Consider the following 26,379-nt stretch of genomic DNA (forward strand, 5'->3'; position numbering starts at 1 on the left):
CGTTTTACGACACTGAAAAGTGGATGTGCCACTGGCCCTAAAGCTTCACGTAATGATGAAAATTCCATAGTACGTGTCGTCACATATCCTAAATGTTTTTAATTTACTATTTGTTTGTGCACTACTTCCTGCCCCTCTATATTCTTTTTCGTTTTCTTTTTTCGTGTATCTATTTTATTGTTTATCAAGAACCAACATCAATGCCATAATCAGTGGAGCTCTACCTGCGTAGTTTGTATTATGGACACTATGCCATAGGTATGTGAATAATAGGCGAGACGATCCGGCTTATCGAGGGATTGGATCGGTCTATAATCTGTGTGTAAAACAACCACCAACTTACGCTGTCATCGACTTTTTGTGTGTAGAGACCGCACCGCGGGTTATAGTTTGTGAGACGGAACCATATTGTTGCTTCTGCGAATTAATTTATAGTGGTTGATGTTTTATTTCTTTGTAGAGCACGGTTGACAATAACTATAATACAAGGCCTATAATCTCAGGTAAATTTGTAGTCCCAAGAATCACTAACTACTATGGAGATAGGACCTTGAAGAAACGTATTACCTATTAAATAGCTTACCAGAAGTAGATAGATATGAACGCCGATAATAGACCAACAGGCGGCGGCGCGCCGACGAAAAAGTGTCGGTGGCGGCGGCGTTCCGGCGGTGCGAGCGCGACCGTAAAACGAATTTGTATAACGGTGTTTGTTTTTACAAAAACCGTTATACAAATATTTTGTCAAAGAAAAAAAAATAAAATAACATATTTTCTATAGTAATCAAATTTTTATCAGTTCGATCAGGCGCTCCGATCGTACGCACGCGCACGCTTCCATACTGTGTGCATAGTGAAAATGGCGACGCCAGATTGACAAATTAATTTTTTAATCAAAACATCTTTAAATATAAAGAAGTCACTAACCAACTTTTGTCGCCCATCTATGCCACCTCTGCTGATCCCAGACGGCACGCTGGCCTATACTGCAGATGACAAGGCAAATCTTTTTGCTTCACTCTTTGCAAAGAGTTCGCGTCTGGATCTCATCTTACCTCAGGCTGGCTGCACGCTAAAAAGAGGTACTTAGAACTTTGCGGAATCTAGACGTGAATAAAGCTAGCGGGCCAGATGGAATTCTAGCACTAGTCCTACGTAACTATGCGCCTGAGTTGTCTCCTGTTCTCACACGCCTACGCCTGTACCGCCTCTCACTTGAGACTGGTGTAGTTCCCAGGTCGTGGAAGCTTGCAAACGTGCAACCTGTTCCGATAAAAGGAAGCAGAGCTGACTCTGCAACTATAGACCTATCTCAGTCACTTCCATACTCTGCAAGACGATGGAACGTGTACTCAACAACCGTCTCCTGTCGTACCTTGAAGACAACGACCTCTTCAGTGAGTACGGATTCCGACGAGGGCGATCAACTGGGGATCTTCTTGTGTATGCCTGTCACATATGGAGCGAGGCTATAGAAAAGCAAGGTGAAGCACTTGCAGTGTCTTTGGATATTTCTAAAGCCATTGACAGGGTCTGGCACGCAAGCCTTTTAAGTAAGCTTACTTCTTATGGGCTTCCCAATGACCTTTGCAATTGGATCTCGGATTTCTTGAGCGAACGTTCGATTCGAGTGCGAGTTCGAGTGAGTCTTAAAAGGCTATTCTTTCGAACATATGGCGATAGATTCCTCAGGGTTCCGTACTGTCTGCAACTCTCTTTCTGCTGTATATGAATGGTACGTTTATTCCAGGTAACTTTGCGTATGCTGATGGCAAAACAGGTGTAGATAGGTACTTCACCAATGCAAGGGTCAGTGGAGAGGAAATCCAGTCTTGACGAGAATCCATTGTTAGCCGTTTGGATTTGACACTCAAGGCAGTCTCCGATTGGGGCGATGCCAATCTTGTTAAATTTAACGCTACCAAAACGCAGGCGTGTCTATTCTCCACAAAACGGAGTACCTTTGAGCTGACTCCGACTTTTCGTGATATATCCATACCGATATTTGATTTTTAATTCGGGACTTAGGGTCGTATTCTAGAACTCTACTCAATGCTCAAGTTAGAATTTGAGTATGGTTTAAAGCACTTGATATCATACTCAAGTCCCTGCCATTAGGGTCGTATTTCCAGTGCTAGTGTTGTCAATGCAATCCTGACTTGAGCATTAAATAGAGTTCTAGAATACGACTCTTAATCACGTACAAAACATATTTTATTTTATTTACCTCGAAGTTTCGGACATATCGCAACGTGCATGGTCTCGAAGGGACTGAAGAGGCGGGTGTCATCTGCGTACGTGATTAAGTCCCGAATTAAAAATTAAATAATGTGTAAATATCGTGAAAGTTTAAATCAAAGTATCCATACCGATAGCCGACTGTCTCCAGCTACTTGAAATAGACCTGTCGTCCAATTTGTACTTCGGCACGTACATTGAACCCATCGCCAAACATGCAAGGAAGCGAGATCCTTTCCGGGGTGAGGCGTTACTTCACACCGGGACAGTTGCTTCAGCTGTATCAAGCACAAGTCCGGTCGTGCATGGAGTACTGCTGCCACCTTTAGGATGGCTCTGCTACATACCAACTCGCCACCTTGGATTTAATTGACAACCGTGCCAAGAAGCTTATAGATAACTCGGAAATAGTGGAGGCGACGCTGCAGAGCCTTGAACACCGCCGCAAAGTTGCCAGCTTATCGGTATTTTACAGGATATATCACGGAGAGTGTGCGATGGAATTACACGATTTAATTCCGCTTTCCCCTTTCCATCACCGAGGGACTAGGCGTAGGCGTGGGTTCCACCTCTATGTTGTGGATATTCCAAAGATTCGCACGCGTTACGCTTCCACATTTACCTATATGGCGAACGGCTATGGGGTGGAATTCCCTGCCTGCAGACTTGTTCCCTGAACGTTATATCTTGGGCCTTTTCATGGCGAAAGTGAATAGGCATTATTTAGGTGTGCATGCTCCTATTCTCGACCTCTTCGTCACTTTCCATCGGGTGATATGGAGGTCAAATGCGAACTTACATTTTATAAAAAAAAAATCTTAGAAATCACCTTACTTTTATATATATGGCTTAAGCCTCGCTCCATGTGTCACAGGCATATACAAGAAGATCCCCAGTTGATCGCCCTCGTCGGAATCTGTACTGGCGATCACTGAGGAGGTCGTTGTCTTCAAGGTACGACAAGAGACGATTGTTGACTACACGTTTCATAGTCTTGCAGAGTATACACCAGTCTCAAGTGAGAAGCGGTACAGACGTTGGCGTGTGAGAACAGGAAACAACTCAGGCGCATAGTTACGTAGGACTAGTGCTGGAATTCCATCAGGCCCGCTAGCTTTATTCACGTCTAGATTCCGCAGAGTTCTAAGTACCTCTTTTTGGCGTATGCGAATTGACGCCATAGTGTAGCCAGCCTGAGGTAAGATTAGATCCAGACGCGAACTCTTTGCAAAGAGTGAGGCAAAAAGATTTGCCTTGTCATCTGCAGTATAGGCCAGCGTGTCGTCCGACCTCAGCGGAGGTGACAAGATAGGCGACAAAAGTTAGTTAGTGACTTTATATTAAAAAATGTTTTGTTTAAAAAAATAATTTGTCAATTTCTGGCGTCGCCATTTTCATGCATACACAATATGGAAGCGTGCGCGTGCGTACGCTCGAAGCACCTGATCGAACTGATAAAAATTTGATTACTATATAAAATACGATATTTTATTTTTTCCTATAAAAAACCATTTGTATAAAGGTTTTTGTAAAAACAAACACCGATGTACAAATTCGTTTTAGGGTCGCGCTCGCGCCGCCGACACGTTTTTGTCGGCGCGCCGCCGCCGGTTGGTCTATAATCGGCGCTCATGTCTAACACGTAGTGAGAAAATGTTATTTCCTATTTAAAATAAGATTAGTATTACCAATACAAAATTTACGTTGTACTTGTCTACTTTGCTTATTATGTCAATTAAGGCACTCTGGGTAAATAAAGCCCAGTTATGTATGATGAGGCCCGAGATTCTAAAAGTATATTTAAATAAACGGACCAACACGAACGCAGTAACGCGGCTACGACTGAACTACGACGCCATATTATAGACCAGTCACGCTCTTCGTCGCGATCGTAAAACGTAACTTTAAACTTAATTAATCGTGATTTCTCCTTACTTACTGTTTTTAAATGTCAATAAAACATTTAACTTTAATATTCAGACATCATTTTGCACTTTGGTTTTGTTTTACTTGCAAAAACATCGAATTGTGTTATAAGGCCCAACAAAAAAAAGTTTGGCCTTTTTAGTTGTTATAGCCTTCATTACACAAAGTTAAAATTTAAGTTCAAATGAAAATATTTTGAAAAAATTGGCAATCCAATGAAATAATGGATTTATTTATATACGTTCAATTTATTTTAGTGCATACAACATTTTCGAATGAAGCAATGAAGCCTTCAAGACTGCAAGATCATTTTAATAAAATGCATCCAGATAAGAAAGACTAGAATGTAGCATATTTTCAAGACCTAGAGAAGAAGCATAATACTCAGCCAAGTGTAGCAAAACTCTTTTCGGCGACTGCTAAGCAAGGTGACGACGGACTTCGAGCTTCGTACAATATCTCTTTGTTAATTGCTCAAAAAGGCAAACCACACAACATCGGAGAAGAGTTAATTTTGCCAGCAATAAAGGAAGTAATAACTACTGTGCTTCATAAACCGGCCGCAGATATTATCCGAAAAATTCCTTTGAGTAATAATTCTGTGCAAAGACGAATAGATGAAATGGCTGAAAACATGAATATCATTGTGCAATCATCTGAGGACTAGTCAATTCTCAATTCAGCTCGATGAGTCCACTTTACCAACTAATGAAGCATTGTTGCTGTCTTACTTGAGGTTTATTAAAGATAAGAAAATATGTGAAGAACTATAGTTTGCTAGAAATTTAGAGACCGTTACACAAGGCGAAACCATATTCAATACACTGCAAAAGTTTTATGATGAGAAAGAGATTCCCTTGAAAAATATTATATCATTTGCTACGGATGGCGCTCCGGCTATGACAAGGTGCCATAAAGGTTTCATAGCGTACTTAAAAAATAAAATTCCAGATGTCCTTGCTGTACATTGCGTTATTCATAGACAACATTTGGTTGCTAGAAATTTAAGTGAACGACTATTTCAATCACTGCAATATGTTATCAAAGCAGTCAACAATCCGTAACAGCTCTTTGAGATTATTTCATCAGCTTTGTGTTACTAATGACGAAGATTTCAACCGTTTGTTGTTTCATACTGAAGTTTGTTGGCTATCAAGAGGCAATTGTCTGACTCGATTGTACAACCTGTTTGACTCTGTGATAGAGTTCGTGGAAACTAAAGATACAGAATTGCAACAACAAAAACAACAAGCTCAATACATCAAAGAATGATATAGCTTACATGACAGACCTGTATAAATTGTTCAACGACATGAATCTCCAACTGCAAGGTGATGAACTAAATTTAATTAAAACAAAAAATGTCGTTGCTGCTTTCGCAGCCAAACTGCTTCTACACAAAAAGAATATGGGCAGACGTGAGTTTCACAATTTTCCGAATTTATCAGTATCCTGCAGTAACGACGACTTGTTTGCCTGCTGCCAACATTTGGAAAACCTCCACATTGACTTCACCGAACAATACCAGGACATTTTGAACTTGGAAATACCAGACTGGGTGTTGGATCCGTTTTCAAATGTCAACACAGCAATGTCACCTCAGCTGGAAGAAGAACTTATAGAATTGACAACCAACGCGGAAATAAAAATCAAGTTCAAAAATGGTTACCAAGAATTTTGGCTACAAAAACCGATCCCGCAATTGTACTCTGATTTGTGGTCAATCGTTCAACGATTCTTGATAGCATTCCCATCGTCATATTTGTGTGAACGTGGTTTTAGTGCTGTGACAACGCTGCTTACTAAAAAGAGAAATCGTTTGCATGTTACCGATCGTGGTGACTTGCGGCTGTTCTTGAGTAAATTGGAACCTTATATCAACAAACTTATTAAACAGCATCAGACTCATCCTTTGAATTAGTTTTTATATTCGAGTCGATTATGTTTGTTTTATTTTGAATAAAAGATATTCTGTCTGAATATTATAAAGTTGCGTTTCAATAATTATTCTCAATGGCAGGTGTAGCCCGTAAGAGTTAACTTGAGACCTGGGTGCCGTTGTGTACTACCTACTGCGCTCAGGTCTCAAGTTAACTCTTGCGGGTTTATAGTAAAAGTCTCGTTTAGAATGAATGTGTAATCTCCACTAATATAGCTCACAATAATTAATTTAATTTGAAGTTATAGTGGTTTTTAAGTACCTAGGTGAAAAAATTGAGGCGCTAAAAATAATTACCTATTGTATTAATAATTACTCTCAAAGTGGGCAGTAGACAAATAAAGTTTGGGAACCCCTGATCTAAAATGACATAATGGTTGAGAACTCTTAATATTTCACTTAAAAAGTTTTAAAAAATTGTCATTTTGGTTGATAGAATTGTTTCTATCAACCAAATATCATATTTCAAGATTGTTTTGTTATGTTCGATGGTTTGAAAATTTTGTGTTAAATACTGGTTGTCATAGTTTCTGGTCAGCTTTGTATAATTGAGTTATAATAGGTGTTAAAGTATGAAATTGCCGATTTGTACTGAAAATCTAAATTGTTTATTTTTTAAATTTTTAACAAATTTATTTAATCAAAATAGTTGCCATTATTATCTATACATTGCTGCCATCTAATGGGAAGGTTATTAATGCCTTTGCGATAGAACTCCGACGATCTAGACTGCACAAACTGTGTGAAAGCATTTTGTACTGCCTCCTGGGAAGAAAACTTCTTGTCACGTAGATAATTGTCCAAATCACGAAAAAAATGGTAGTCCGTTGGAGCAAGGTCTGGTGAATACGGAGGATGACGAATGGTTTCTAACTGCAGTGCCTGAAGGGTCAAAATGGTTTCTCGTGCTGTGTGAGGTCTCGCGTTGTCGTGGAGCAATAATGGTGAAGATCGATTCATGAGTCGGGGCTGTTTTACTGCTAGTTTTGTCAACATGGTTCGGAGTTCGGCACAATAGACATCTGCCGTTATTGCTTGACCAGATCGGAGAAAACTATAGTGAATAACACCATGCTGAGACCACCAAACAGTTACCATTACCTTTTTATTGGTAAGTTTTGCTTTAGGACACTGTTGTGGCATTTGACCTGGGGTCAGCCATTGCATTTTTCTTTTCCGGTTATCATAAAGAATCCACTTTTCATCACATGTTACAATTCGATCCAATATTCCTTCATTTCTGTACCGGTTCAACAAGGCAACACAAGTTTCAACACGCGTTTCTTTCTGCAGATCAGTCAAATCATGAGGCACCCATTTTTCGTGTTTTTTTTATTTTATTGATTTGACGCAAGTGAGTCAATATTGTGGGTAAGGTAACGTTAAACCATGCCGCTAATTCCTGGGTAGTTTGACTAGGATCGGCTTCCACTATCTCTCTTAATTCATCGTTATTCACCTGTGTGGGCGGTCTTCCTCGTGGCTCGTTCTTTAAGTCGAAATTTCCATCACGAAAGCGTTTAAACCAAAATCGCACGGTGCGTTCATTAGTAGACCCCTCTCCAAACGCAGCATTGATATTGCGGGCTGTTTCTGCCGCGTTAGTTCCGCGTCGGAACTCGTATTCAAAAATCACTCGAATTTTCGCAGTATCCATCTTTCTTGTCTAAATTGAATAACAAAAACAATTGAAAGTCGATATTCAAATGTTTCAAATTTAAAAAAAAAAATCACAGAAACCATTTCAAAAAAGTTTAATTCCAAAACCTCAAACCATGAAGATTCTATGAAAATTCAAAGAATCTATTGCAATAAAACGGCAATTTCATACTTTAACCCCTAATATAATAATAATAGTTTTTTATTTAAGACAATAAAGGTCCACTTGTTAGTCTTACAGAAATCTTATGTACTATGTTAGTTTATACTTCAGTATTTATGAATGTAATATAATAAAATAACATTAAAAACGAAAAATTGAAATATTATAAAATCATTTTTTTTAATTTAAATTAAATAAACAAAAATACACATTAAAACTGAATTAAAAGAAAATAAAATAAAAACCTTGCACCCCCAGCTTGATCTATATTTTAATTTAGTTTAAAATTTTGGGTGGGTTGCCGTACCAACATGCCAAGAAAATGCTCAAGCATGGGCAGAATAGCAGAATTTTACAAGCAATCATTTTCAGAATGCTGTTGGAACTGCTATATGTAGAGTTTAGTCATTTAAGTATTTTTGTATTTGACATATAATTGCGACATATATTGCGACAAATGACTGACTTATTATAATGGACCTTATTATGACATACGATGGTTATTAAGCCCAAAGTGAGGGTTTTTTAAATGCTACAAAAATATAAATTATTACAAAAGCACCAAAAATTGTACTTTATCCGATTCAGAGATTAATAAAGATGTATACGGAACATATTAAATCATATGAAACCCTAACTCATTCGATAAATTGGATTTGAAGTTAGGTGGGCCCTATTTGCCCAGAGTACCTTATTATAATAAATTGCCCTCAACGCACCCTTGGTGTAATTAAAACGAAATTACGATATCGATAACTTTTTTATGCTTAAATAGGAGGGTTATTAAATTTCAATATCATAAAAAAGTTCAAGTTGGCAATGAACAATACGTACCTATATTGTTACCTATGGTACCTGTATTGTTATACAAGAAAATAAATATATATTATAAATTTGAATTAGTAGAAACAATTGTGCCATCTCTTAAAATATGTCCTATGCTTTGATCCTAACAGAGTTCGTTCATAATCATATAAATTTTTAGTTACTGCGCATAAACATTATAGTATGCGATAGATGTGTCAAAATGCATTTCCTACCTAAATGTTTTGTAGGCACTTCAGTACTATTTTAAGTATTTGTTTTAATAATCTAGGTCTAAAATGGAGGCAGGTAAACGACACTAAAATTATAGCATGACATAAAAGGTTTTCACCCGAAAACATAGGTAATAAATAGTTAAACAGTTTTGTAATGCTTATAATTAGGGGAGGTGGATTTAACCCCAACTTAACCAATGAACAAAAACATACATTAGGATGTTCAACCAGGCCTGCATTGGATGGAACGCCACTTAGCACGGTTAGGAACGTGCTGCTATAACTTATACGGAACAAACAAAAAAACTAATTGTGTACGTGCAAAAAAGTAAATACCGTAGTTTTAATGTTAAATAAATAATAAAATATGTATAACCCCGCAGCCTGGAGCTTAGAAAATAGGAAGTGCTGCACAGGTTCTACACGGAACATCAGCTTTATAGGTAGGTATGTATAAAGCCTACGTCGGTAAATTTGGGCAGAAACGCGAATACATGGCGAGAAGGTTGATTTTACCATACCTGATACTTTCTTTGTCTTTGGGCATAAATAATTTCTTCATCTGCAATCTTAACAGTTTGAAAAGTTTTTACGACAAAAGCGTTGCTTAGCAAGTGGTGGTGGTTGAATTTCCGCTATTCAAGTCACTATATTAATATAAAAGCGTTTGCTTCAGCGGTTCAACACGAGCGTGGACCTCGCAAGCCTAAGCTACAACACGGCCTTGGCGGGTTGCCCCCACCATCACTAGCAACGCACAAACCACATGCGTTAAAGCTCTCGCCGCCGTCGCCTTATCCGCCCCTACCACAGCCCTTCAGTTTCCAGGTAACTAGATAAAACGAATATTTAAATATTAACCCACATACTCACGTAACATTCAAATCAGCTTTGTAGAAGTCAGGGATAACTGTTAATACGACCACATAAACTTCAATCACTGAACTCTACTTTGAGGCTTCGTTTCATTCGTCGAAAGATCCCAAAAGTTCTATATCTAGACCATGTAAATGACGTCAGGAGGATAAAAAAAATATGACTGACCGACAATAATAATACCTTAATCATTGGATAATACCTGAATCATTGAAAACAAAGGACATCATTGGAATGGCATTGTATTTTAGTTTCAATTGTTATGATTTCCTTTTAATCTGATCTATCTAAGACTTCAACTTAAATTATTCCATCTCTGTGACAGTTCAGCATATCAGGGATGACTGACTCTGCTCCGCTTAGCACCACGTCCTCAGCTGGCTCAAGCGGCGCAGGCGCAGCCGGGGCCGTGAGCCCGCTGCCGTTGGTACACGAGTCCTTCCTGGCGCCGCCGCCGCCGGGGCTCCTGCATATTCTCATGTCTAGTGATAAGTGTCAGGTAACATTTTGCGCTACACTTTTGTAAATATATCACACGAGATTACCTGATACCACTACAACGTAAAATGAGAATGTCTTGTTATTGTACTTAAATAGGTACGTACCTATCTGTCTTCATATAGTAGGCGAAAAAACTGTATTTTGTGATACGAGGACAAGTATTGATGCGTGTGTTTGAGAGTAATGTTTTCGGATTTAAGTTTCTTGCTATTTCTGCTTTATTGGATTGAGATTCGTTATTGCAGATAATTTTCCGAATTTCTTTAAAAATTCCTAAATAACTATTAAATTAAAAAGTTCTATCAGTGGGGAACTGTTTGCTTACCATTGTTATTTTAATTTCTATTATGTTGTAGTTCAAGCTGTTTGTACATGGTTTGTAACCTCTAAGATAAAATAATAAATAAAATATATAATATATATAGTCAAGTTTGTATAAAAAGACACTGAAAAAGAAATTGCATCCAACACTTAACAGTGAATAGGTTTGTTATACATATATTAAAAAGTGATTTTTTAATGAGATATTTGGATTATTGATAATTGCTTTCGTTAGGAGTTGATGTGGAGCGCTAAACAGCTCCAGCTTCAAGGTGACCCAACATTACTCAGACCACCGCCAAGCGCGTTCGGGGCTCCACTTGCGCCTACTTGGGAGTTGTTACAGGTAAGATTGCATAATTTATCAATACTTTATTGAAAGTTACAATGTGTATAACTTTCTGTCTAAAAGAAACTGTCTAAAAGTTATATAGGTACATTCAATAGTACATCAAACTTAACACTTTGTACTTTGGACCGTTCTTATCGCAAGCGGCATGTAGTTGGATTTAAGTCTTAAGTGTCAAGCTTGACGTGCGCTTGACCTTGTACCTTGTATTCATGTGGTAAATAGTTCATTAAAAAGTTTGAAGTAGGTATGTGTACCTACGAGGTAACTAATGCGACATTTAGATCCGTATGGAGCATCATGTAATTTTTTTTTATCTAAGTAAGAACTTCGATAAAATGTCAACTGCGTCAAAGTACCACTAAGTAGGCAAAATTGGGGGTGTGTGCATTAACAATTCGGTAGGTGGCTTTTTGACTAAGGGGCGGCGCGGAGCCGCGATTGGCCGAGAGGGGTGACTTCTCGCCTTGCCTTGACTTACCCCGCCTATCGTTCGCGGCCGTTACGCGTATCGCGACACAGGACTCGGTGTCTGATATCACTGATTGCCTGATTGATAGTCAAATTCTGTCAGTTCAGTTCCATGTGTAGGTGGATAATTATCTACAAGAAGTATACACAACATTAACTTTTCGTTTCGTACATACAATTATGTAATGATATGACTATCGCGTATCAGTTTCATGGTAACTTGTTGGGCGCCAAAATTCAATATCACTTTTTTCGTAGGAAACCAGCGCTCGGTTACTCTTTATGGCAGTCCGTTGGGTGCGATGCCTGGCTCCATTTCAAGCACTTGCGCCTTCCGATCAGTTGGTTTTATTACGAGCCGCCTGGAAGGATCTCTTTCTACTGCATTTAGCCCAGTGGTCTGCCCCGTGGGATTTGGCTCCATTACTCATCGCTCCAGCTGCTAGGGCGCGATTGCCCCCCGATCCATTGGCAGAATTGGAGCTCAACACTTTGCAAGTAAGTTGAAAATGATTAGGTATTGTTGAAATTTTAGTGATCGTTCGTTCGTTCGATCGATCGATCGTTATTTCAGGGAAACCGCGGCTGGAAGTTCCCGGGGTAAGTTGTTCCGACAGCAATAATTTTGCAAGGAAAAGAGATATCAATACATGTGAAGTGTATCGTTAAACTGTTAGGTGACCCGTTTTGCCGATAGCTATTTCAGTTACTCCGGCGACGACGGATGAATGAGTGGCTATGTGCGTAGAGCTGTCAAAATATCACCTACGTATTTTTTTCTTTTTTAAGTTTATTAGATGTCACGATGTTTTACTACCATGATATTGAATTTTTTTTTGGCACGGATTGCTTGAGGGTGCTGGTTCGAATCCAGCCGGATCGATTGAATTTTTCTAAGTGTTCAATCTTTGTTATTAATCAAATTATAACAATTTTTTTCTTTAAATTTTTCTTGTTTAAACTTTTTGGTCTGTCTTTGACACACACGGAACTTATGTAAATTGTATGTAGTGACATTAGTAAGGTATCTTATTGTTTGAGCTTTTTTTATTCTATTACTTTGCCAGTATATCAGTCTTCGTATAAAAACGTAATTTGGGACTAAGTATAAGTTCCTCACTCGAGGGGCTGCTTGTTCCCAGGAACAACTTACCCCATTGACCTGCAATCGTAGGTACTTAACATTCTTATGACCCTATGATTTTTTTAAGTTTAGTTGAGCATTACATACCTACTTAGGTACATATGTGCAACTCTATAAAAGGTTGTTTCTTTTTAGGAATCTTTTGTTGTCCTGACAATATATTGTCATAATCTAAACGGAAGAATTTGCCAAAAAAGGCGGAACAGCGCGTCCCAAAGCGAGGCTGAATGTTCCGCTCCGAATTTTTTCTAAAAGTGGCTTCTTTAAAAAAAAGGATATTGAGATATTAGTAGAAGTGACTGTACTTAATATAACAGAAAACGATACCTAAACATTTGTTCAATATTACCACTTGTTGAAAATCAAACCCTTTACTTTCATTATAAAACTTCATGTTATTTGAAGATCGGAATGTTCAGCCCCGTTTTCCGTATATTACATAACTAAGAATGAAAAAAGTCATTCATAAGATCTATATTTATTACGATACAATATAAACGGTTCTTATTATCTAACATTTTTATTTCAGGATATCTTGTGTCGATTTCGTCAAATTGCACCCGACGGTAGCGAATGTGGGTGCATGAAAGCAATCGTTCTATTTTCTCCCGGTAAGTTATAACTATCCTATAAACGTGTTCTGTACCATGTGTAGACAGACACATTGAGTAGATAAAGAATATTGACGTTTTAGATACTTAATAAAATTTATTTTGATGACGACAATTAAGTTTAAATTCTTAACAGATACGCCAGGGCTAAGTGAGACTCAGCCAGTGGAGATGTTGCAAGACCAAGCGCAATGCATTCTAGCTGACTACGTGCGAACTAGATACACTCGACAGCCTACAAGGTTTGTGCAGTTAGTTAGTCTAGAGTTTATCAAACATTGTTACTTTTCTAAACTGCTTTGTACACCATATAAATAACGTAAGGTATCTATAATTAATTAACTGCCGCCGTGGCCGAACGATTACCATGCTGGTCTGCCACGCAGAGGTGCCGGGTTCGATTCCCAGACCGGGAGAAATATTTTTATGATCTACATTTGTCTCGGTTTGGGAGTAATTTGTAGTTGTCAGGGTTTCCCTAGTGCGGGGTTACGAATGCGTGCATTATTATTATAATTTTAACCAAATAATTTAGGTTTAGTCCACCATTACTTTTATTAACCATCTTCAACAAAAAAACTCAATTCAACCGTAAAATTTCAAAACAAATATTTTTTTTGTATGTATGTTACGCGATAACTCCGTTTTTGTCAACCGATTTTGATGATTCTTTTTTTGGAAAGAAGGGTACCTCAGTATTGGTCCCATTTAAATTTGAAGAAAATATTCCTCGTCTATGGGTGGCAAACTAGAGGCAGAATCCGGTTTCGCGCACTTTCAGATTTCAATAAAACTTAGCAAATATTTAGATGTAAGTAATTCCACGCACTTTTGAGGTTGGTATTTTTATAAAAAGTTATAGTCGGTACGTACGGTAGGGAGTACCCACGGAATAAAAAAACAATGAAGTGCCATAAGCCTCGATTACTATCGGAACAACGGACACGGAAGAAAAAACAAACATTGGAAAGGCTATTTTGCCTCGATTACGCACACAATCAAATGATAAACACTACGAAATCTTGATAATGATTGGCTTAGTTTCTGTATACATTTTTTTTTTCTAATTGAGAAAGATGTGACAAATTCCTTATTGTTAATATAATTTAAACTTTACTTAGTCGCTTTATCGTTAAAACTTCATACTTTTACTGCAAGTGACGACGTTTTGATTTTATATTGAAATTTTATTCAACATGCTGCTATCTTGCGGCCAGTAGCTGGACTACAATGAACGATTGATATCTGAATCAATTCGATAAACAGAAAATTGAAAATGTATTAAGACTTACCGATAACGTGAAATACTACCATGGGTAATATTTTTGGTGTGGCCATTGGCTTTTTGCAAGTCAATGGGTGTGGCTATCATTTTGCACTCTAAAAAAGCACAGTAAGGCATTTTTCTGCGACTTTAGAGAATTTGCACGAAAGAATGACACAACGTTATATTTTCTTTATTGCACCAAATAAATACAACAGAAATATTAGATTAACAGAAAGTGAGGAAGGTGGACTTATCTCTAAAAGAGATCTCTTCCAGCCAACCCAGAGCAGTGAGAGCTAATGTTCTAATGTTATAAGCGGGCAATAGCGTGCAAGAGAGAATGCGGAAGAAATATAATAAAGCACATAAATAAAAAAATACCATTACTTGCAAAGTATTATTATTTATATATATATATACACACACACACACACATAAATAAGTAAGTAAAAAAAACAATAAGATTACTAAGATAGTCCGGCAAGAAAGTGCGCTTTCAACCTTTTCTTGAAAGAAACGTTAGACGGGCTAGACAGGATATGGGAAGGAAGTCTGTTCCACAACTGCGTTGCACGAGAAGAACAGGAATTGAAAAAGAAATTTGTTTTACAGTTAGGACGGACGAGCATTTTAGTGATGCACGGATGCCTTGAACGGGTGGTACCATACCATACCAAGAGAAAATGGCGGACTGAGCTGAAGTAGGTCTTTCGAGACCTAATATTGGCACGCGTCGGCCGCTAACTAACCGTTTCTACTGTATTTATTGTTCTGTGGGCACAAGCCCTTACTTTTGTATGGAGTACCGTTACTATACTTGTCTTAATTATACAATGCATTTTCGCTATAGCTGGCTATAGTGAGTGTGTCAAATACTTATTTACTTACGACATGTACTTTCTTAGTTGTCCATTTTTAACGATACTTACTTTTGTTTTTAGATTCGGTCGTCTACTCCTGCTACTTCCATCTCTCCGAGCAGTGCGATCACGGTCCATAGAACTACTGCTATTCCGGGACACGGTGGGAGACGTTTCTGTGGCCACTTTATTACACGACATGTACCGCATGCAACCCACTCCTGCACCACCATTCCAGTCAACGGCTCCAGTTCCTATTTCTGCCTCATCCAGCACTGAACAATGTGCATCTCCTTAAATTAGTCTAAATAATAATTTATCACACAGTGGATCACAGCTCTTCGCGACTGCTTCAATTAGAAGTTAGATATTATTAATTTGATTGATATCTAAAAGATGGATTTTTAAAAAAATTTCACATTAATAAAATACACAAGATCCAAAAATTTAAGTGTAACTATTTAGAAAAAAGTTTCGTAGTTGAATCCAAACTTTGCTCTTTCCTCGTTGTGTACTCCGCGTAAAAAAAAAACCTCCTGCTTTGCATTGCTTGAAAAAATATGTCTGGTTTGTTTCTACTTTTGAGCCAGCACATGTTATGTATAGGCTAAAGAGAATGTCAGACTACATTTACGATTGAAATTCAACTAAATGCGACGTGCAATAAGAACAATCCAATGTTAAGTATGATGAGCTCTGCTTGTGCACATGTTTCTTTTTAAAAGTTCGCTTTTTTCACAATATCCAATAATTATGAATGCACAGACTGCTCATATTGTCGCTTTAGAGAATATATTACAAAAATAAAGTTATATAAACCAAAAACAACATCTAGTCCGAATATTAACTCCTTCTAGTTACAAAACTAGTCACTTAGTGTAAAAAGATAAGTTTCGTTTTTTATTTTATGTAGAAAAGTAAAATTTAAAAACAAAACCTTATATTACTCAGAATTTACAAAACATATCCTTAATATTTTAAACTCGTGTAAATATATTTATTGGAATTAATTGCTATGTATATCAATTGAAAAATGATTAATACATGTTACAATGTACATAAAATTGTTCTATCTCTGTGTATGATGCTGAAATTAAACAAATGGAAATAGTAAAAGCACATTTTATTTGCCCATCAAATAAATGTACATCAACCATGATATCATATAATAATTCATATATAGTTCATAGTGAAAATATTCTTAATAGCAAAAAAAAAGCTATTTATGCATATTTTCACTCAGCTGTGACGTTAACTTTTCCCATAGAATGAATGGCCTCTACAGTGGATAGATCAACAGAATCATCTTCTTGTATGACCTGAGGTTTTGGTTCTTCATTCTTGGGCTCGGCCCTTGGGAAGTCGAGCTTAGCCCAAGCACCAGGCTCTGCTTTTTTTAGTTTGATTTCTACTTTTGAAGGCATCATGGATGCACTACTACTTTGTACTGTAATTACCTGAAAAAGAGATGGTAAATTAAAAAAAATGTGGATGAATTTCATAAACATATTATGTACTATAATAAATTGTGTGTCCTCATTTTGGAAAAGTTAAATATGCAATATATTTGTAAATAATTCGAATATTTTCATTTTACTAATTTAAATAATGAATTCCATATTATGTTCAGTAGAAAAATAGAATAATTAAACACTTACTCCTCTAAGTTCGAGATCCAATTCAAATACGGCGTCCCCTTCTTCACGAAAGACTAACTTTATGTTAAGCCGGATAGGGTTAACTTTGATAAAACTCAGCGTTGGATCGTATTTTTTTGCGTAGACACTCACTATGACGTAATCAGGTGTTTGATGCCAGTCCCAGCGACACTTGACAGTGCCTGCTGCTGTACCCTATAGATATAATAGGTATTATTAATCGATAGTATTGAAATTATTATATTGAAATACTGAAATTATTAAGTGAAGGGCTATCATAGGCTATATCTGCAAAGTTGTTATTTAAAATGCAACAATTATTCTATTAAATATCATGTTTTTCCTACCATGATATTCATATATTTTTTGTAGAAATGCTCCACTAGTTTGGTGTTATTATTGATACAAAGATGGAAAAAACACAAAGATAAATTCCTTTCATCTGGCTTGACCAGAATCATCGTCTGTTTGCCAAGCTAACCGCTGTCCCAACTAAGGCAAGGAACTAATCAGTAGACCTTACGAATTTCTCTATGTGCATGTTGATGATCTTTGTTCTTTGGGTTTATACGGCTTTTTTGACATAGTTCCACCTGTAAGAAAACTATGAAAGCTTTTTCTTCAATATTCTTTTCTTGTTTTAAAATTTTTACAGTTATTACATTGCCTAAGTTGTGTTATGTTTTAAATTATCTAATAATTTTGACAAAACTATGTGTAAACTTTTGTCCATAATTGAAGTTATAAAAATAAAATAATAATAATTTCACCTCTTTAGTCCATTTATGATAGCCAGAAGTACAACCAGGTTGACTGAGGAAGGTGTTGAAGTCTGTGGTTCTTCTCTGACAGCAGGACCAGAACTTAAGACCTTCATGGAACACAGGGCAGCCGGGATGGTAAGTGCAAATGGTGTCATTAGATTGTGGTCCCTCATAGGTGGTACCACAACCACCATTTTTGCACGATGTACCAATTGCTATGTTGCTGGAAATTGGGTAATTTACAATTAACCATCGAGCCTTTAGATCTATGGAATGAAAAACCCATTCTTCCCAACTGTTCATATTCATGAAACTCTTCTGCAGTAAGTGGGTGTTGAACTAAATGCATATTGGCATCAGCCTTATTAAGTTCTTAGGTTTTCGGGATTGTTACACATAAAGAAATTAAACTATTATTCGGATCTAAATTGCATACATTTGTTTTTTCAAACAAACCAATGTCTGACGGTGTCGGCTGTGACCATGAATACTGTGCATACATGGGAATTGTAAACCTTCCTTTCGCAACTTAGATCTGAAAACAGTTTCATTTCCAATTTATTAACTAACCGTATATGTGGCAACCACTTTACACAAACTTGTAAATTTTACATGAGTAAACTCATTACATAACTACTGATTTTCTGTAATAAATTTCTTATTACAATAATATGTAACATATTTCTAAATTTTAAAAATACATACAGTAACAATGATACAAAGAGTATAAACACTTAAAGTATCAATCAGAATTGCATTGTGTAAATTAAGTTTTGAAAATTAAAATCAAGATATCATACCCATCATCGACAGTAGCAACTTTCTGTTCAGTCTTCTGTACAAGATCCCTCAAAGAGTCAGCAATACGAGCTTCCAAAGTAACCAAAGGACTTTCAAATGGCGGTCTGATTAACTGAGGTCCTGTTATTGGAGCCCTTACTTCTATAATCTCTTTTGTCTCCAGTTCTTTGTCAAGGGCTTTCTTTTCTGGCTCTGGTGGTTTCTGAAAATATGGATTTACAGGTTTTATGAATTATAAACAATACACACTTTTATTTAAATCATTATGGCTTGTTGAACAGTGAAAAAAATTGAAATAAAACAAATTTAGAATACTTTGTTAAAACAAGGAAAAATACATTATTTTGTTTCATAAACAGGTAAATTAGTCATTTACTTATGTACCGGTTTATGGAAGTCATTATGATGAGTTCTAAATTTACGTTGACGGAATCATCAATTGATTGTGCCAAATTGTATTGAATAAATCAACAACATTAATCGTAAAGTTAGATAGATACATACAACATTTGAATGCTTGGACAAAGTGCAGCCTTTAATATTCAGAAACTCCGTAAAGTCCACGCTCTTCTTATTACAGCACGACCAGCCTTTGTATGCGTCGTGGAAGACAGGGGAGCCAGGGTGATGGCAGCAATCATCTAAAACAAATTTGTAATTGAAAAACAAACAACGCAATTGTATTATTGCCTTAAAACTAAGACGTTTATTACAAAAGTTTGGTGATCTATAAATAAATTAGAATGCTTTGTCGGTTTCTATGGCGAGAAAGCTCTAGAAAATTCTTTTACCTTTATCGTTCTTATTAGGGTCAAAAAGCTGACCACAACCACGATTGTAGCACTGCACCAAATTCTTATCTTCCGGCATTTTGAACGTTTAACGCAATACGAACAAAACTCGGAAAAAATAATGAAATCAAATAATGAAGTAATAACAAAGTACCAAGCAATTCGCGAGCAAAACGGATCTTCTTCTATTAACCTTTGCTATTAACAGAGGTATAATGACACTAACAGGCTGACAAGTGACAACCATTTTTTTCTTTTAAATTTATTAAGGCTTTGGCAAAGCCATCAGCCTAAACATGAAGTTTAAATATGTTTCTGTAAATATGGCCGCCACAAAGAGGATAGGCAATTTGGGGCGGCGGCGTGCTTAGATTGACTCGGGATTCCTTAAAACGGGCCGATACGGGTATTTTAGTTCGAGATTCGTATAATTTCGCGTTTTAATCTTCGATTAAGGCACAATAGCACTATCCTGTTCCACTTTAAACTAGATTTCACAAAATAATTGAAAGTCAAAATAAAAACGACACTTTCCCTCCAAAAGGTCCAGAGCGAATCCAAGTGACAACCATTTAACAGATAGTGTTCATACATTTTTTATTTATTTGTTGAGCATTGGCTATATAGAACCATGAGCTAAAACAAGCAACAAACAATTAAGAAACTCAAAACGTAATAATACTTAAACTAAAAATTGATTCGTGAAAAAACTGAAACTTCTAGAAGTTGAACACTAGTGTTCATAGAGTATTTTAGAGATGGGCGGTGAGTCAAAACCCAATCTGCACCCCGGGTTTTAATCGAGTTTTCACCCAACGTACCTGGTTTTTACCCATTTCTGCCCAAAATCGAGGACAGAAACCATTATACGCGTTAAATAATATGGTTTTGTTATAATTCCATACTAATTTGAAATTTAGATATAAAAAATCATTTTTAAAAGAAAATGAGGCAATCCCACGCGCAATGTCCGCCACGCAATCCTGTGGGCTCTTACTTACTGCGTTGCGTAATAACAAAATTAGTATTAGGAACTAGTAAAAAACAAGATTGTTCTTCACGGCCCAAATATTTTAACACTATTTTGTTATTTTTCTATTTCAATTACGCGTTTTAATTTTAAACGTGAATAAAAAATTGTTTTGTATTTTTATAATCATAATGAATATTCTTTACAAAAACAGCGAGGTATCTTTATTCTTTTTCCATCCTCTGAAAGAATTACCTACATGGTTTTTTAAATAGGATTTTTGTATAAGGAAAGGAATCATATGGAAAAAATGTAACAAATAGACTTAGCAAAAACAGTTTTTTGTCAATAATGAATGAATCATATACTGCGGTTTTTTAATAATACGCAAATAATTTTTGTTTTTAGGTCAATTTTCATAAATTTTGAGGGAATCAAATCCTGAATAGTTTACAAACGCACCCAACTAGACAAAAAGTAACTAAGAGAAGGCGCAAATAAAATGACATCGATCAATGATTAGTTAAAGCTTTTTTTTATGAGCGTTCTTACTTTTTTATTTTTACTATTTATATATACACATCTAAACCAAATGATAATATTTAATTTAAAAAATGAACTTGTAAAATGTAACTCTTGCAAACAAAAACATAACTTTTCGAGTGACGAAATGTAATTTTCATTCAATACCCTAATGGCCCTAGCAATACTACGGCAACACTAATTGTGTAATTATTTAGTTGGCGTCAACCAATAGTCTGTGGCGTCAACGCAATGAAATCAAATCAATTATTGTTATAAAGCTATTGTTGTCGTAACCATTAACCAATAAACAAAACAAAACGTCTTTTTTCAGCACCAGTTGTTTTTAAATTGATTGATATTAACTGCCTGTGGATATCAAATATTAAAATCGATACTTTTCTAATTGCATAAAGCATAAAATCGTAGTTTAAAATATATTACTTATATTAACAAAAAGATAATAAATAGCAATAAAATATAAAATGAGAAAGGGAACTATAATAAACTACTGTAAGATTTGGAAATAGTGGCGTATCCAATCATGTGATTAGCGCCATTGGTTATTACACACTTGCTTGTTCGCGCAACGCAATCATAGCAGCAGAATAGCAGTATAACAACAGCCGTTTAGACAGTTGTTCGATAATGAATTATACATTGCGTAAGAATTATTTAATAAGCATTACATTATCGGCTGTTGCAATAATGACCACCTTTAGTTAACAATGGTAGCCCTATTGACATCTGTCACAAACTACTAATCATCTGTCAAGTAAGTTTTTATTTTTACGGCTTGACGCTTGGATTTTGTCCTCCATCGATCCGATGAAAATGTATTAAAGAAAAATACCTAAATCAATAATTCAGACAAAGATAGCGTATGCCTTCTGAGCAATCTTTCCTTACATTCTATCATAAAAAGTATTGTGAAATTGTTTAGGAAATCTGTACATTTAGTGAAAATTTTGTTGTGTGGGCGTATGGAATTATATGGATTTAATTATTATTCTCGAAATTAAATTATTTAAAGAGCAAATATGTGTAATGAATTGTTGAACTATGAATGTTCATGACTTATATTATAAAGTTTGTGTGTTAGTGTAGTAAGTGCAAGCTTTAAGAAAATGCTACTGGGTATGATAAATGGATAAACAATTAATTCGCGATTTAAGTTATATTTTCAAAACGATGCATTTACTTATTAAGTTAATTTATCGTATAAGTTATATCGATATAATGTGTCGTATTATTTGAGTGGTGCTGATAGTTTGAGCCACAATGAACCTAATGCGCAAATTGCGCGGAGCCAGTTCGTCGGCACCTTCGGATGCTGGCGAGGCCACAGGCGCCTCGTCACATGTCCAACTGGGGCTCATGCACTTGAAGAAGCTGTTCGCGGAGTACACCCACCCCCCGCAGCCACTCACTGATGCCGAAAAAGATGACAAACTGTACAACATGCTTCCTCTGTTTTGCAAGGTAACTTTCGTAATTTGAAAATGCCAAACGTCGTACAAAAGCCTGCCAAAAAAAACTACACCAAGTAAAAGTTGCTCCAACTAAATCTATAGGATTTAAATAATAATTCTTTTTACTTTTGTTATCAAATTTTCGTCTAAAATTTACGCTACCAACATTTGTATAGGTATTTGGCACAAGTCCATCAAAGGAGATGAATGAAAAGTTCTGGGATATATTATCATTTTGTCAACAAGTGTCGAAGCTCATGGTATCAGAGATTAGGAAGAGAGCAAGTAACCAAAGCACGGAAGCAGCAAGTTGTGCTATTGCTAAGTTCCTGGAGATTGAGAATTCTGAAGAATCTAGTAATGGTTGGATGTTGCTGTCTACTTTGAACCTTTTAGCTGCAGGCGATCAGTCTCTGATACAGGTGGGCCTTTTATCTTTTTTATATATAAAATATTTATTATGGATTAACTGTGTGACTTGGAAAAAATTTAAAGATTCTGTTGATTCTGTTATTTTAATTTTCTAAATGCCACTTATAACATAAGCTGGGCACCGTAGTAGGCAAATAAACAATGTTAAGAGTGTGAGTCATTGTTTACTGAATGACTACAATTTGGTTATGCTCTATAACCAATCAATGAATCACAAAATTTTGTGCACATTGTAAAATAACACATTTTTGATTTATTACAATTTTAACACACATTACTTTTAGTGTTATTTCCAATTTAAATTTATAATTTAACTTCATATTAATGTATTTTTTAAATATCAATTTTCAAATTATAATAATTTTCCAATCAAAAGATAAAACCTGGATTACCGACTGCCTGGTGAAAAATAGTATGTAAACCTTTTAAGGGAACATGAGTGATGTAAAAATATAAACGCATTACTACCCGTAGTTGCAATATTGAGATATCAACAATATTCAAACTGAAATTATCTTCTGAAGTTGAAAATACTTTTGTAAAATTGACACTGAAAACTATTTTTCAGGATTTTATACAGTATACTATGTTTTTGTATGGGATAAAGTATAGCTTTAAAATCAGTCACAAATTGATTATAATCATTAAACAAAGTATTTTATGGAAAATGTACCATTTATACTGTTAAATCCACATCAAGGTCAATAAATAATGTGGTATGAAATTAAATCCATTTTTCATTTGTAGGTCATGACCACTGCATCCATACCGTCAACACTAGTCAAATGCTTGTACTTGTTTTTTGATCTACCTGAAATACCAGAATCAGAGGCAGATGTTCAAGAAACTGGGAGTGACTTCACTCCTAGAGAGAGGAGAATATTATTGCAGAAGATATTTGTACAGGTGATTATGTTACTTCTTAAGGTTTTACGTGATACGGCGTTAATACCACGGCTGGAGACAATTTTCAGTGTTTCTAATGGAATGTACTAGTGAAGTTTTAATATTATAAGTATTAACAATATGGTACCTACAGCACTTACAATAATTTCGCAAACAACTTAAAAATCTCTACTTCACACATGTATTTCAGCATAATAGTATTCTGTAGGATGAAGTATGAGCGCTATTGTTTTAGTTACGAAACATTGGTCTATTTAGCTCTTATCATATCCTATTTACAACATTAGCACGTGTATTGTGCGCGTGCGGTTTTGATGACTGTTCAATTGGCACATGATGGAAAACCATTTCATTATTCTAAAATTGATATCTCAAAAAATTGTTTTGTCCCTTAGTCGCGTTTAGTCATTGACTTACAAATAAAAGGACGACGACGGGTCTAATACAAAAACCACGAAAAAAATGTCCCAAGTCAACCTATTTAAACGTAGTGACATGTAAAGGAATATGAAAAAGCTAAAATGTTGAATTTAAATTGTAATGTCATCGCAGTACTGTCTAATTTTGCTTGCTTCGCTGTCAGTTGAACAAACGAAGACTAAAGCGTGAATGACGCTCTGTATACGATTTTAACGCCCTATGAGTTCGGACACTTTTTAGCGCGAACCCGACGTCCATGTAATTGTAAGTCATTGCGTTTAGTATATAATCTGCTGCCCACTAACTAAAACGCGACTAAGTGACAAAACAATTCTTTGAGATATCATAAAAATCCATAACCCAGTTTTAGAATAATGAAATTGTTAGATGATATTTCAGCTATGCTTTGTTAGGGTAAGTTCCGATAAGTCAAACACATTATCCAATTTTAACTGTTTTGAAAAGAGAATTTTCTGATATGTTTTGCTATTAAAAACGGTTATTTGACCATTTGTCACTTAGCCGCATTTTACCATCAGGCGCACGACTTGTTCGTCCCTACACTTAGTTCATAAAAAAGATCAACTAAATTATTTTATTTAGGTATATTTAATATAATTATAGAGGTATAATATATCGTTATTTATTAATTGATAAATTATAACGTAAGTTTTTATTTATAGCATTCATTTTTATTTTTATATTGGAACCTTTCCTCTACCTAAAATGTTGTCTGGAAGAGATCGCTCTTACCGATAAGACCGCCTTTGCCTACATTAATTTTAAGTTGTTTATATACTGTTCTGGTGTGTGAGCAATAAAGTGTATATCAATCTATCTAAAATTATGATAACTTGCCGTCGAGTAACAGTTATTAACATTATTATGTTTTCTATTTGTACAGGTTCTTGTTAGACTATGTAGCCACCCATTTCCTTGTGAGGAGCTAGCGAGAAAAGACGACTTAAGCCTACTGTTCTCAGCCATAACATCATGGTGCGCTCCACATAACATAATGTGGCGGAAGTCTGCCGCGGAAGTGCTTATGACGTTATCTAGACACGGCCTGACACAATCTGTAGTGCAATATATACATAGTAAGTATTAGATCATAGTTACAGTCATGATATGTATCTATGACTGTCGATTTGAGTCGAACTTTGATTTCAAAAGCATATTATTTTAATAAATAATAGTTTATGACAATGTTTTTCGGCATTAACTGGAACAGAAACATAACTGTTTTTAATGATGTTGGTATTCTTATATAATAATTATTTAAGAAGCAAATGGCAAGATTATTGTAATTTGATAGTTTTAGAATCAACAGTTGAAATGCAACATTTATAATCGTCGTATAGTGTAGTGTCATAAGTACTGTCGCAACCACAATATAACGTGAATGCTTTTTCAGCTAAGTGCCCATTTAACAAATTTAAATTTGTTTTGTTTGTAAATTTAAATCGAGTCACATGAGGACATAATAAGAGTAAGGCGACGTCTATTTGCCCATCCCATCCATTGGAATCTTGACATTATGAGCAACATGTAGTCAGATAATTAAAGATTTTTCTTTACTAATCTAAAACCTTTATTAACCTTTGTAGGTAGACCTACATAATTATTTGTCATGCATCAAAGTTTTTTGTTCACAGAGTAGCAAAATAAGCTCCTTTTAAAAGCATTTTTACAGATTTTAAGTTTTTGTATAATCATCTAATCTCAAATTTCAGACAAAGGATGTGTGGCCTTGTGCATAGAAAATATGCAGAGAATACCTGAATTGACTCCGTTAGAGGTAATTGTACATGTTTGTTATTTAATTTTATGAAATAAATTATGTAATATTTGTAAGATATGAATATAGTCATATTGTGATTATAAATGAAACGGACCCCAAATTGCTGTTTTTGTATCAGTTCCTTCTTGATTCTTGGTGATTCGACGTAACTTAAACAAAGAAAAAAATTATAGTAGTTCGACTCATCTGTACAACAAAGATCTATATGCAAAACTACTTGTTCTCAGGATATAGTACATTTCGTTCGTTCTTCTTCGTTGTGGATATCAGATCGACGGTTGCTCGATTTTATATTTCCAAAATGACATAAGATATATAAATTCACAAAACACCTTTACGTAGGCCTTAGTTTGAATAAGGAAATTATTACGTAACGTACTTATTCTCTTTTCGCTATATAATCACATCGGACTCTGTTCTTCGGATGAGTCGAGTTTATTATTATTAAGCATTAGGTTGGCTTTAGGTTTCTATTTG

General features: G+C 35.7%; 3 protein-coding genes across 3 annotated transcripts in view; 2 read left to right on the top strand and 1 right to left on the bottom strand.

Annotated features, from left to right (window-relative positions):
* The window catches only part of LOC113226877 (photoreceptor-specific nuclear receptor), a 35,373-nt gene extending 18,940 nt beyond the window's left edge, over positions 1 to 16,433 (top strand). Inside the window, exons 3-9 of the mRNA XM_026459666.1 lie at positions 9,642 to 9,793; positions 10,167 to 10,340; positions 10,899 to 11,009; positions 11,742 to 11,981; positions 13,157 to 13,238; positions 13,375 to 13,480; positions 15,447 to 16,433. Coding sequence (XP_026315451.1) covers positions 9,642 to 9,793; positions 10,167 to 10,340; positions 10,899 to 11,009; positions 11,742 to 11,981; positions 13,157 to 13,238; positions 13,375 to 13,480; positions 15,447 to 15,663 — 1,082 coding nt within the window. The 3' untranslated portion in view covers positions 15,664 to 16,433. The remainder of the gene's footprint in view (positions 1 to 9,641; positions 9,794 to 10,166; positions 10,341 to 10,898; positions 11,010 to 11,741; positions 11,982 to 13,156; positions 13,239 to 13,374; positions 13,481 to 15,446) is intronic.
* A 152-nt stretch (positions 16,434 to 16,585) lies between these two features.
* LOC113226876 (cysteine and histidine-rich domain-containing protein) lies at positions 16,586 to 19,576 on the bottom strand. Its single transcript, XM_026459664.1, has 6 exons — positions 19,380 to 19,576; positions 19,093 to 19,229; positions 18,588 to 18,790; positions 17,794 to 18,010; positions 17,024 to 17,218; positions 16,586 to 16,822 (listed from the first exon to the last, which is right to left on the bottom strand). The coding sequence occupies exons 1-6, from the start codon at positions 19,456 to 19,458 to the stop codon at positions 16,601 to 16,603; spliced, it is 1,053 nt and encodes a 350-aa protein (XP_026315449.1). The 5' UTR covers positions 19,459 to 19,576; the 3' UTR covers positions 16,586 to 16,600.
* A 2,574-nt stretch (positions 19,577 to 22,150) lies between these two features.
* LOC113226774 (WD repeat and FYVE domain-containing protein 3) overlaps positions 22,151 to 26,379 on the top strand; it is a 67,785-nt gene continuing 63,556 nt past the window's right edge. The window contains exons 1-5 of the mRNA XM_026459512.1: positions 22,151 to 22,353; positions 22,520 to 22,765; positions 23,523 to 23,681; positions 25,006 to 25,198; positions 25,835 to 25,899. Coding sequence (XP_026315297.1) covers positions 22,153 to 22,353; positions 22,520 to 22,765; positions 23,523 to 23,681; positions 25,006 to 25,198; positions 25,835 to 25,899 — 864 coding nt within the window. The 5' untranslated portion in view covers positions 22,151 to 22,152. The remainder of the gene's footprint in view (positions 22,354 to 22,519; positions 22,766 to 23,522; positions 23,682 to 25,005; positions 25,199 to 25,834; positions 25,900 to 26,379) is intronic.

Source organism: Hyposmocoma kahamanoa, unplaced genomic scaffold (genome assembly GCF_003589595.1).
Source record: "Hyposmocoma kahamanoa isolate Upper Pololo Valley unplaced genomic scaffold, ASM358959v1 202, whole genome shotgun sequence".
Taxonomy (NCBI): domain Eukaryota; kingdom Metazoa; phylum Arthropoda; class Insecta; order Lepidoptera; family Cosmopterigidae; genus Hyposmocoma; species Hyposmocoma kahamanoa.

Bases quoted from the DNA above. Each gene is read 5' to 3' on its own strand.
- LOC113226876 (XM_026459664.1), bottom strand. From the start codon at position 19,458: ATGCCGGAAGATAAGAATTTGGTGCAGTGCTACAATCGTGGTTGTGGT. The intron at 18,011-18,587 runs GTATGATATCTT...CCCAATTTCCAG, and splicing joins GTTGCTACTGTCGATGATGG to CAACATAGCAATTGGTACAT. The intron at 17,219-17,793 runs GTGAAATTATTA...TTATATCTATAG, and splicing joins ATCATAAATGGACTAAAGAG to GGTACAGCAGCAGGCACTGT.